Source organism: Lontra canadensis, unplaced genomic scaffold, assembly GCF_010015895.1.
Source record: "Lontra canadensis isolate GAN:19392208 unplaced genomic scaffold, GSC_riverotter_1.0 scaffold140, whole genome shotgun sequence".
NCBI lineage: Eukaryota > Metazoa > Chordata > Mammalia > Carnivora > Mustelidae > Lontra > Lontra canadensis.
Window position 1 is genome coordinate 3,014,329 of NW_022631134.1, and position 13,341 is coordinate 3,027,669.

General features: G+C 38.3%; 2 protein-coding genes across 2 annotated transcripts in view; one reads left to right on the forward strand and one right to left on the reverse strand.

Annotated features, from left to right (window-relative positions):
• The window catches only part of DCDC1 (doublecortin domain containing 1), a 214,437-nt gene that overhangs the window by 188,650 nt on the left and 12,446 nt on the right, over positions 1-13,341 (reverse strand). The window contains exon 3 of the mRNA XM_032843444.1: positions 1,889-1,990. Within this exon, the coding sequence (XP_032699335.1) occupies positions 1,889-1,990 (102 nt within the window). The remainder of the gene's footprint in view (positions 1-1,888; positions 1,991-13,341) is intronic.
• On the forward strand, positions 2,628-3,147 carry LOC116858589 (60S ribosomal protein L28-like). Its single transcript, XM_032843426.1, has one exon. The coding sequence runs from the start codon at positions 2,667-2,669 to the stop codon at positions 3,078-3,080; it is 414 nt and encodes a 137-aa protein (XP_032699317.1). The 5' UTR covers positions 2,628-2,666; the 3' UTR covers positions 3,081-3,147.

A 13,341-nucleotide genomic window follows, 5' to 3' on the forward strand; every position in this document is an offset into this window, starting at 1 on the left:
TTTTTACCCTGGAGCATCAGAAAGGCTGAAAATAATGACACATTTTTCATTTCATTAAAGTTAGTATTTCTCATCCTGCCTAACTAAGTCCTCTGAATTAAAAATAATGATTCCTGTTCTCCTTGGGAGTATAGTAGACAAAGTACAAGAGCAGTAAAAATCTGCATAGTTCTCGGTTTTGTTCATTGGAACCACAAACATAGTTTGAATTCTATAAACTGTTTTTACAAAGGCCGACATTTATTTCCGCACGATCTCAGCCCTTGAGCTTATTTTTTGTCGCTCTGCTATTATTTCAGAAAACTTGTAATGCTGATCATCTTTGGAATCACAGTGATTTTGTTTTACAGGCATCACCTTTTTTTTTTTTTTTTTTTTTTTTTTTGTAAAGGGGAAAGATCTAAATGATTTAAGGCCTGATGCAAGAAAGAAATGTTCACACAAGAAACAGGAGTATGCGGCAGAAGGATATGAACACCTGACCACTTAACCAAATTCATTTTCACAGGAGTAGCATTGCAATCTCTGTTTTTTTTCAACTTGATGACAGACTGCATTTTAGGTGTTCAAAGAAGAGCATTCAACAGCCTACAGGGGGTAAGGGCCTTGGTATCTTTCATCTCTAGGTCATTGGTTAGGGCCAGGCTATGGCAACCAAAAGTTGTGATAATCTTCACCCATTTATATCTAAACCTATCATCACCAGGCCTTTATAGGATAAGAATTTGTTCAGGGACCTGAGAAGAGTGTGAAAAAATCTTGGGCTAATGATTGAAACAAGTGTGCACCAAAGGAACAGTCATCCTTGGGTATCACAAGGGAATCTCACTAACAGAGAGTTTTATTGTGCCCTAATTCAAGTTTTCCCTCAGATTTACTTGCATATAAAAGCAAAGCATAGATGAATTTCAGCATGCTTTCACTCAACACAAGAACTTTCTACAAAATAATATCTTCTTATATAAGATAAAATAAATGCTGTCTTTAATTTTTATATAAACCAAAATATATATATATATTCGAATATATATATATATATTTGAATATATATATATATATATATCTCCTTCTCTCTCTAATCAATCAAGGGTAACATTTCCCATCTCTCCTGGGCCCAGCCAATGATCAGATCAGATGAAAATCTCCTAATTCTAAACAACTCTTGTTTAGAGTTGTTTGCATACTCTCCTAGCTCTATACTAAATTACAAAGGCCAGGTAATGGATACCGCCAGGAAGAAGCAAGTTTGAGGGTGCCAAACTGAAAGGGGGGGCGGGAGCAAGTCTCTAAACAAAGGCCAAGGAACAGAGCCCAAAACACTCGTGTGTGCTCGGATGCATAACCCCAATTTGTAAACAACAGGGCATTCATTGTCCTTTTATGCAAGACAAAGACCCAAAATAAAGACCCTGAACATGTTGGTTCTGCCTGAGAAACGTCCCAATTGTCTGGAAAATAAGCAAAGATAAGAGTGCCTAACATAAACCATCTGCATATGCTTGCAATAAGCACTGAAGACTAAGGCTGTATGCTAGTTGCTCAGGGTCTAGGGCTTAGCAATACCCCCAACCCAGCACATACCCTCCCACTGAATATCATGTCACTTCTTTTCGAAATGTAAACTAGAGGGCAATCCCAGAGTCCAATGTAGACAGATTTCCAAATACAGGCATAATGAAGGTTAAGACATTGTTAAGTATGGGACCAAGAGTTAATACTCTTCCAAAGCTGAGAGCCTAAGAATTTCAAAAGTCAAGTTTGAGACTATCAATCTTCACAGAGCAACAAATGATTAATATTCTCAAAACAACTTTAAAGATACAATTGTCTAAACTAACTACAAGTAACCTGAGAGACATTTATAGCCGTAAGCAAAGAGAAAACTCACTTTTTCCATCATATCATCAGTTTGAGTTGGACTATTAGACTCCAGGTCTTTTTTGCTGATGCAAACAGAGATCTCGCCAGTGTCTTTACCATTTTCAAATATCTGAAAAATAAACACATTCAAAATTAAAAATTAATACATGCACCTACACATTTGTACATATGTTCATACATACATATATAAAGGGAAGCAGTCCTGGCTTTGCACAGTATGGTGTCAACTGAAAGTCATGCATGTGGAAAACTGCAAAGCAAGGCCTGCCTCTATGAACAAGTGCAAGTAATTGGCAATGAAAATCAACGGGACTAGTGTAAGAAAGTCTCCTATTTCTCCTTACAGTTTCAGTGTCTTTAACCTGACTGGCATTCCCTACATTTTAAAATAGAAGGAAAGGTGGTCGTTAAAGGAAAAATCACTGCATTGGAGGCTTAAATGGAAAAAGCACTAAAGTAAGGTCAGTTAGCGACCAATTGGCTGGTTAATTTCATCCTTCTTGAAAACATAAAGCCACATAAAAATACATTATATGTTTATTAAAAAAAAAAAAATAAAGCCACGAATTACATGAGGAATCTTTGACTTATATGTAAAATATATCAGCACTCATGGGCTGACTCAGTCAGCAGAGCATGCAACTCAGGATATCAGGGTTGTGAGTTCAAGCCCTATGTTGGGTATAGAGATGACTTAAAAATAAAGTCTTTTAAAAATAGAAATAAAATATATCCAAGTTGTCTTTCCGTCTCCGGCTGCGCTAGCGAGAGGAGCCGCCGCCGCCATGTCGGCCCACCTGCAGTGGATGGTCGTGCGGAACTGCTCCAGCTTCCTGATCAAGAGGAACAAGCAGACCTACAGCACTGAGCCCAACAACCTGAAAGCCCGCAACTCGTTCCGCTACAACGGGCTGATTCACCGCAAGACCGTGGGCGTGGAGCCGGTGGCCGACGGCAAGGGCGTGGTGGTGGTCCTGAAGCGCAGAGCCGGCCAGCGGAAACCTGCCACTTCCTACGTGCGGACCACCATCAACAAGAACGCCAGGGCCACCCTCAGCAGTGTCCGGCACATGATCCGAAAGAACAAGTACCGCCCAGATCTGCGCATGGCGGCCATTCGCAGAGCCAGTGCCATCCTGCGTAGCCAGAAGCCTGTGATGGTGAAGAGGAAGCGGGCCCGTCCCACCAAGAGCTCCTGAGCCCCTGCCCCACCTCCAGAGCAATAAAGCAGTTGGCCTCCTCAAAAAAAAAAAAAAAAAAAAAAAATATATATATATATATATCCAAGTTCACCTCATCTTCGAACTCACTAAATGAAATTCAACCTGACAGATTTATTTCATAACAGTACAATGAAGTCACCCATTTTAAGTGCACATATGCAACCAGTTGTTAGTAATAGAGACAAAATTCTTAAAATTGCATCATGCAACACTTGCTGAGAAAAATGCTAGCAAGAGTTCTGGTCTAAAATATCCGAACAAACCAATTCAGAAGGAGGGATCCAGTAGAGTGAACATCATCTCCTAACCACAGTGCAGACCCACATGGGGTATGCCATTCCATTCACAAAGCTCTTAAGACTAGAAGCAGGCCAAGAGAGGCCTAATGACTAAGTTAAATCCTTGCTTATTTTGTTTTTTCTCAAAAGTTCTTTTCTTCCCTTTCTGATACACCTATCACATCAGAGCAGTCATTGTATTTAACTCTAGTGCTATTTCCAGAGAAGATAATCTAGAAAAATATCTTATTTAAAAAGGAAGAAAACCATCTTCTGCTTTTGAGACAGTTTTGAGTTATTTAATTAGTCCTAACCTAATTTGGGAAATAATGTGCTTTCATAACACTTCTTTGGGCTTCAGAAATGAAAGAAAAAAGCAAGAAAGAAAGGGAAGGAGGAAGGAAGGAAGGAAAGAAAGAGAAAGATAGATTTAAAAAAAAAAAGTAATACTGTTTAAGAATTGTAGGTATTTCTCTACTTAGTGCTTTTTATCATGCTAATAGTCCCTGGAGATAATACAGCTATCAGCCTTGGTACTTTGATATACTTTACCCGGTAGCATCTTTTGTTAATCAAGATTTTTTTAAAACTTCTTTTCTGAGTACATACACAATTCTGGGCAAGAAATCTCTCTACTTTTGCAAGGAATTTTGTAAATCCAACCTAGGGTTGCCTGCAAACCCACGGGAAATAATTTGGGTGGAAAATCTTATTCTCCCAACAATCTCTTCAGAGCCCTCACCTGGAATAGAGCTCTTAAACAACTGTGACATTTGGCAGGGATGGTCACAACTCTGGACGTCGCACATTCTGCAAAGTTAGCATTGACAAAAGCACAGTTTGGAACTTACTAATATTCCTTTGTCAAAACTTGCTAGATGTGGATTGACAGTGCAGAAAATTATGTTCTAGAAAAGAGCAGTGTGAGTGCTACTGCCAAAATGAGAAAGCAAAAAGAAGTTGGCCAATCCCTAAGACCTTCATTAGCTCTCTGCTTCCTTCACTACCAGTAAGAAGTCTGTCTGCACTTCTATATCCAGAAGTGTTCTCAAAAACAAACAAACAAATAAACAAGGCTGGCTCTGGTCTCCAGAATCCCTATAAAGGCATTTAAATACATGTATATATGTTTTAGAGTTTAAGTAAAAGCACAGGTGTTTAAGTGAAAGAAGGCTGCCGTCCATCAGTCATTTATATAATGTATTGTTTTCTGTATTTTTACAAAAATAAAAATTCCCCAAACTGAAATCCTATGAGATTCTGCTTTTCTTAAGGCTCACCTCTCATTTTTAGGGTCTTCATTACTATGTTCATTTTTCTAAAATCCAAGTATTATATTTATTTTTTTCTTCCTTTGCATGAGAAGTATTTTTACTTCTACCGTCCAATGTCTAAACAAAGAGCACTCTCTAAACAGAGTTTCTGTGATTGACTAAATATAGAAAAATTAAAAAATAGTCTTTTATTTTCCTGCTTCCTGATTCTTGGCTTAAGAAAAACTGACTGCAGTATTGGCTTCCCAGTGGCTCTCTGCATGGCCTCACCTCCCTACAGCTCTAAAATTAAATTCTAATCCTTGGAGTGGAATGATGGAAAAAGCTAACTGAGGCTAGTCTTGGGTCCCAAGGAGTAAGATAATAGAACCTTTAAAAATAGTCATCCAGATTCTCTTGAAAACATGGTAGCTAATGACTAGTAAAAAAAAAAATACCTATGAATAAGAATTTACTTCTATGATTAGTTATAACAAGTAAAAAGTTTTAAGGAATGTTTTCCATGAACTACAGTCTTTTTATTTTCCTTCATGTCAATATTGACTTTTTTAAAGCAGAATTAAATTAGATTAACACCAATGTTTTATTGTAATGTTGTTGATTGATTCATTCATTCAACAAATATTTACTGAGTGCCTACCATGCCAAGCACTGCTCAGGTAAGAAACACCAGTGAGCTAAGATTCCTGCTTTTGGGGAACAAGTAAGTAAATCATATAGTATAGTCAGGGTACATCCAGGTCTTCTAAATGCTAATTGTTCATTCTTTTTGTTACAGAAGGACCACAAAGGGGCGCCTGGGTGGCTCAGTGGGTTAAGCCTCTGCCTTCAGCTCAGGTCATGGTCTCAGGGTCCTGGGATCGAGCCCCACATCTGGCTCTCTGCTCAGCAGGGAACCTGCTTCCTCCTCTCTCTCTGTCTGCCTCTCTGCCTACTTGTGATCTCTGTCTGTCAAATAAATAAACAAAATAAAGCTCAATTTAAAAAAAAAAAAAAAGAAGGACCACCAAATTATATAAACTTGGTAGACCCTCAATAGAATTTGGTGGGCCTTCTTTAATAAAAGGAATGCAAAATTACAAATGTAAAACTAGATACAAAATATTCATTTAAAATGAGAAAAGAAATCACAATTTACACACATTAAAAAGCTCACACATAGTAAAAATATTACAAAATATTTCCATTAATTACCTATCCAACACATGTTTTCTCTGAATTGTCTTTGATCATCTTTTCATGTGGTAATTTGGTAACATTTTCTATAAAGAGAATAGGAATAATTCTTTAGCACTGTTAATCTGGCATGGTTAATCAAAATTTTTTTTATTATTGATGAGAAAAATTTCTTTCTGTCAGGCTCTGTGCTCAATGCAGAGTCTGCTTTGGATTCTCTCTCCCTCTCCCTCTCACCCCCCCCCCCCCTTTCTCTCTCTCAAGTAAATAAATAAAATTGTTTAAAAAATTGTTTTAAAAAAAGAGGGCACATGGGTGACTCAGTCAGTTAAGCACCAACTCCTGGTTCTGGCTCAGGCTGTGATCTTGTCATGGGATTGAGCTCAAATAAATAAATAAAATCTTTTAAAAAATGTTTAAAAAAAAATCTCTCTCAGCTTCATGACTCTGTTGATCATTTTATAAAAATATTTAGGATTGATGTCAAATTTGGGGAAAACTTGATCAGATTTCTTTAAAATATGAGCTATAAAACGTGGAAGAATTTCCTACAAATAGCTGGCTATATTATTTTCACACCATGTTTTTCCTCCACCACCTACACACTTTTGAAGCCAAGCATGCTAGTCCATAGACAGAAAGCAACATACTCTATAGCCAGCAGGTAGTAGCCATCTTCCTGGAAGCTCTTTCCACATCAGAACAGCTGGCACTAACTGAACTATATATACAGGGAAGTGACTGCAAAACATTAATTACATTCTGCTATACCCAAACTAAATGTATCCCAACTCAGTATCCCCCCGCCAGACCTCAAAAATGCATGCAGCCAGGGCACCTGGGTGGCTCAGTGGGTTAAAGCCTTTGCCTTTGGCTCAGGTCATGGTCCCAGGGTCCTGGGATCGAGCCCCGCATCGGGCTTTCTGCTCAGCGGGGAGCCTGCTTCCCTCTCTCTCTGCCTGCCTCTCTGCCTACTTGTGATCTCTGTCTGTCAAATAAATAAATAAAATCTTTAAAAAAAAAAATGCATGCAGCCATTTGGTACAAGGGAAAACTTGACAGAGAGGAAGTTGGCAGACAATAACAGAAACAAACAATGGTCTCAACCAATTTCAGTTGGGACTTGGCAGAGAGAGTTAACCAAGCAGATAGGCTGGGAGAAGAGAATTGCAGGCAAAGGGAGCTGCTTGAGCAAAGAAACTAAGGCAGAGATGTGGCCGGTATATTCTAAGAACTGCGAGAAGACTAGTGTTATCAGAGCAAGGTGATAGAGGGAGACGGTAACATGAAGTCAGAGGGTTAAGAGATTGGCAGAGAAGTGGAGAACCTTTTCAGGGTTTGGAACAGAGCAGAAACAGAATCTAACTTAAAAGGATCATTGTGGCTGCTGGGCAGAGAGCAGACTGCAGGGAGTATCACCATCTAAAGAATGGATGATGGGGGCTCCAACCAGAGTGGTAACCGTGAACATGGTTAGAAATGGTCTATTTCTATTGTTCATTCCTGGGTAATTGTACTTTTTCATTTGTGTATTAGCAGGGTTGGGAAATAAAATTTGTAGCTAAGCAAATATTTCTGAAATACGATATTTGTGTCTATGGGTATAAATAAATCAAACTGAACATAACTATCCATATGTGGTATTTGTGAAGGCAGAAAAATATCAACAAAGTACTAAAAAGACTTTATTTAATATACAGTGACCAAAACTTACCCTTTGGGGGGAAAGATGACCTGAAAGAGTTTTGACCTAATGTGGTTCTTTGACAGGTCTGCCCGGCATCATTCATCATATCTGTTTAAGGACTTATATAAGGTCTAGTTCAGTGCCTTTAGCCAGCCTTTAATACTGTGAAGTCTGGTTAAGAGCTAGCTGTGGAGGAACAGCAGGTTCCCAAACTCTCCATAACTGCTGGGCAGACCACCCAGGAAGCTCTTCTGTGTGTGAGTAGAAGCCAAACACCTAAGCTCCAAAATACCTCAGGATACAACGCTGTCAAGAGGCAATAATAAGAAAATGACACTGCAGCGTGTTGCCAACAGTTGAGAGGCTGTGCAGAAACAGGATTTACTACTAGTGGTCCAGTGAAGAACATAAAATAGCCACACAAAAGTACTTGGCATATTTCAGGTGGATATAATTAAAGATGTTGAAACAAGGTTAACTGACACATTGTTTGGATTATGATCCTCAGAATGCAGACTCTGAAGCCAAGATCTACTCACAGGAAGTATACTGGTGAGCCTTCTTCCGAGCAACACTGGTTGGGAGTGAGGACAACGGGAGTGTGTAGGTCAAGGTGAACTGTGATGTAGTGGCAACAGAGGCCTCAGGTGGGAGCTCTAGAGCTGGAATGGCCGGCCCTTTAGAGTCGTCCAGAACTCAGTAAGGAGAGAGAGCCCTGCCTTCCCACTCAGTGGGAAGCAAATGTTGGCTGCAGGCTGCCCTCAGGATGTGGGCCTGTTCTTGGGAGAAACGGTTCCTTTACATAGAGGGCAACTCCCCAATTAGAACAGAGCTGTGGCAGCTGGGGGTGGGTATCTCAGTCCTGAAGAGGGGATTCTGGCAGTAGGGGGCATGGCATCCACTACACTCATGCCTGGCAATCCTGAGTGCAGGGGGCACAATCACACACACACACTCACTCAATTCTACAAAGTAAGCACATCTTATAGGGATGTCTCTCTCAAAGGTTAAATGACTCGCCCAGGAGCAAATCTACTCATAATGGGTAAGGAGATCCTCAGAAACAAAATCTTCTAGTGTTTTAATTACAAATATCAAAGTTTAGTCTTATATATAGTATTAGGAACTTTCATAAGATGAAACTTGATATGAAAAAATTTAAGGACACAGAAAAGTATTTTAGTGTAAAAGGTTTTTTTAACCTAAGTCAAAGAACATGAAAGTGGAAATGAAATATTTGTTGTATGTGAGATGCTAATTAGCCATGAAAAAAATCTTCACCCAATCAGAATTCAAAATCACATTTGGAGATAGAAAATCAACTCAAACTGAATTAATATTATAAGTACGTTAAATCAAATAAATGTGCTATTAGGGTTTTCATGTTTATAGACTTGCAAGATAATTTTTAGAATATTCACATTTTCTATATTTTCTCAAATGTATATTATCAATCAAACAGTAAACATATCTAACTTAAATATTTAGATAAAGTGATAATCACAAAACAAATATTAAAATTATGGAACTCAGGCAATGAAAACTTAATAATGAATTAGTATGTTTATACTGCATATACAAAAAAGTGTTTTAGTGCCTGACAGATGTCTTTAACTAGTATTTATTTTTTTTAATTTATTTTTTCTTATTGTGTTATGTTAGTCACCATAAAATTCACCGTTACTTTTTGATGTAGTGGTCCAAGTTAACTAGTATTTAACAGGTGAGGAGCCAGTATGTTTTGTCCCAGGAAATGAAAATATACTTAGGTGAAAACAAGTTACATAGTTGTTAAACTTTATCAGTTTAAATGGTATCTGGACAAAAAGTCAAATAATATTTTAAAGCCCATTAAAGGAATACCTGAGAAAATAATTTATTTTAAACGAGACGCTTTAAGTTTCCTCTATAAATAGGTTGAAGCAGAGCCCACCATTTAGCAGATGTAAATTGGGTGACTGTGTATGGGGCAGGATTTTAGATCCAGGATTTTAGATCCAAAAGCCAAAAATATCTCTCCCACCAACTTGTCAATACTTGAAATGCCACTTAGAGATTTACTCCTTTGTCATAATTAAAATACCACAGAGGAAATGATATTCAGCCATATAGGTTATTGATCCTTTGAGGCTGTGATTTTTGGTCTCTGCTCTCTGGAATCCCTCAGCAGGTTTGGGGTGGGTGGAGGGCAAGAACGGAAGTCTGTGGTCCCAAGCGGGAAAACAAACCTAAGTGAGTCTCTGTGGGCAGCCACCATCCTGGCTTCAACTAGGGTAGATCCTACTTTTGTTTATATAGTAGATCCCAAAAAAGAATTTTAATCTAAGAAAAATATATTGTTGTAAACTGTCTTAGCTTGAAAGAAAAGTATGGCACGCCCTTTTCAAAAGAATACATCTTGAAAAAAGGTGGTAAATGAGAACATGGGGGACCTGACAGTCTAAACTGGGGGTTCAGGGGATGGGGATGGCTAAAGGCCAACAGATGCTGAGGATGGAGAGGCCTGCAAAATGGCCTTCACAGGCTTCACAGTTAACGTGGGAGCAGGACTGCATTTCCCTGCCTTTAAGCATTTGAAGTCACATTTCGGGGGCAATGGGTGGCTCAGACAGTCGAGCAACCACTCTCAACTTCGGCTCCGGTAGTTTTCTCAGGGTCATGGAATAGAACACTGCACAGGGCTCCCCGCTTAGCATGGAGTCTGCTTGAGATTCTCTCTCCCTCTCGCTCTGCCCCTCCCCAACTCTAAAATAAATTTAAAAATCTTTTTTAAAAAAGTCACATTTCATTGTTTTGTTAGAATATTTCTTTTAAAGAGCTTCCCTGCCATCCCATTTTTCTGTGTCTATTGACAAAGTAAAATTTCCAAAACAAGGTGAAAGTTCTACAAAAATATTTTCTTTGTATCCAATTAATATTCTCACTAAGATATGAAAATGTTCAAAATTATCTAGATGACAGTGGCAAGGCAAATGTGTTTGCCTGTCACGTCCTAAGCCAAGTAATTTCAATAAGCCCTTTATACATGAGGATCTTTCAAGAAGAAATGAAACAAAGATCTCATTTTGTTGAAATTAATTTAGTGCCTAAAATTGTATTTAATTGGGATTAAAGTATAAGGTATGTAGATCTTGTCAGTAGTGGGTATAATATGATATACCATATACCAGAGTTTGGTAAGTTAAGGCTTTTTTGGAAGATCCTGGATTTAATATATTTCTTTTCAAAGAAAATGAGGACTTCTTTTTGATGAGAAAAACATAGTCACATCTCCCAAATCCTATTTCACTAGGGGAAATGAACATCTTAAGATTAAATATGAGCTAAATCATCAGACTTCTCCAAATTCTCAGCCTCAGAAATCACATTCTCATCTTTAGATAGGGTACATGTTTTTAATGCTATTCAGTGTCTTTTTAGAATATATCAAATATGCCTACAAATTTAATTTTCCCCTTAATATGAATAAGGGGAAACTGGGTAACTAAAACCTGTATAAAAGTTTGCCATCTATGGCAGTCCATTTTTATTTTAGTAAGTAATCCATTTTTCATAAAACATTATTGAAATTGTATGTAGAATCTTAAGTAGGTGTAAATGTATCACTTCATTTGCACTTAGTAGAAAATCTGTATTCATTTCTATGTTCAGATGATGAATTGACGCTTGATAATATCCATGGTGAGTTGGGCTAACATAGATGTCAGTGGGTAATTCAGGGGACGGGAGCATATGTAGGAAGAGAATCTCAATGACTTGAGCCTCTCAAACACTCTGTGAAAAAGCTAATTGAGAGGTAAAAACAAATTAACTGCTATGGAGAAGGACAATCTCCCCGAGAGAGAGAGTGTGCCGACAGCAGTAAGGTTCAGTGGTTGCATTTAGTCCGGGTAACTGCTGGGACAGTAATCCAGCTCTGGCCTGTGGACTTTCCCTGCTGACTGCCCACCTGGCAATTCTCTGGGCACCTTCAAGGCTGTCAGGACTGTGCAAGGAAAGCTGCTCTCATTACAACCAGCTCTGCATGGGAGCTGATACCCCGACCAATTGCTTTTCCCTGATTTTGATCCAGACGCAGTTTTTCTCTTCAGCGGGTCTAGGAAGGGAAGATTGTATCTTCCTGTGCACAGAGATTTACACCTGGCTGCAAATGCCTGTCAGGAAATAGGCTGAGGTGAATACACTGGCATTTCCCCCCAACAGTTGAAAGATGAAAGGAAGAAAGAAAGAAAGAAAGGGAAAGGAAGGAAAGAAGGAAGGAAGGAAGGAAGGAAGGGAGGGAGGGAGGGAGGGAGGGAGGGAGGGAGGAAGGAAGGAAGGGGAGAAAGATGAGAGAGAGAAAGAGAGGAAGGAAGCAAGCCAGCAAGCAAAGCAAAGAAAGAATAGAATAGAAAGTAGAGTAGATGAGTGGTTTCTGTGCCTACTGCTAATCGTTATTCCATGAGATGTTGGAAGGCATTCACAGGATCTCAAGTTTCTTTGCCTTTAAAATGAGCAGTCTAACACTTGCCTACTGTGATAAAATCCACACATAAAAATTAATAATCTCCATCATATTTTGCCCAACATTTAAGGAATGTTCTTAAAATCCTAACAATGACCTTGAATATTCCAATCTTTCCAGTCTCATCATAATTCCTTTGAAAATGAACGTCATCTTGGAACATTTTAGTATCTGTACTTAACGCATAACCTGAATTTGTTTTTCCAATGTTTATTCAAATAATGTAGGTGAAATAACAGAACAGCTCAGGGATTATAAATACATATCTGGGAAAAGTGGTTTAAACAGAAAGACAAAAATCAAGGGCTGTACAATGGAAATAAGGACATAATGCACACACAGTGATGAGGCCATTCAAGAAACTAATCTTGCCACTATTTTACAGATAACCTCAGTTTTCTCCTTCTATTCATTTAATTGCTCCACATATTCCTAAATATATAAATAAACTTTCTATTAATACATATGGTTAGAAAGCCTCAAACTTAAAAAAAAAAAAATGACCACCAAATAAATAGAAACATAAATCTCAAATGGATTCATGGTGCTCTTGTGCCACTGATAGAGCAAATTCCAAATTCAAATATCTAAATCCAAATTCAGATATCCAAAGCATAGGGATGGCTAGGTATCGCAGATAAAAGTTAGTCTCTTTTCTGTTATCAATCAAATTATCCCATCTTCTGAAGAGAAATAAACCCATGAACTGGAATGGTAAAGTTGTAGTAAAAAGCTGAGAAAACCCACACATTAGTTTCATTGTCTTCAAAAGGTGTCATATTGCTCTAATTGTATGAAAATAATCATAGGCACGGTCCAAGAGGGTATTCTAGGCTTCTCTGCATCTTCCCACAGTACCTAGGACAATGCCTGGCAGGCAGTATTTGATAATGTGAGGATTTACTGCACTATTCATCGAAAATCGTCTTTCTGTCACCGGCAGAATACAAATTGTTAGATGCATACCATACTACTCAGAAGATGAACTAGATGCCGGACAAAGATAATTTTTTAAAAATAAATCTCTGAATTATCCCTTTAACAAAGCTAATTTTCCTTATGCTATAAGAGAACAATATAACCAAACAATATAAAAATAGAAAGGCTAAAAATCTCCAAATCACAGCTGCCTGAATCATTTTTTGTTTTGTTTTAGTTACTAAATTCCACCATATTTCCCTTGCTCCCAACCAGAGTGAATTCATGTAAAGTTAATGAAGATTAAGCTTCAAGAACCATACTTGCCCCAGCCCTAAGAGTACTGGAAGTTGCTGGGAGCTATAAATTATCATAAGTAGGGAAGGGAAGCCAGCAACTC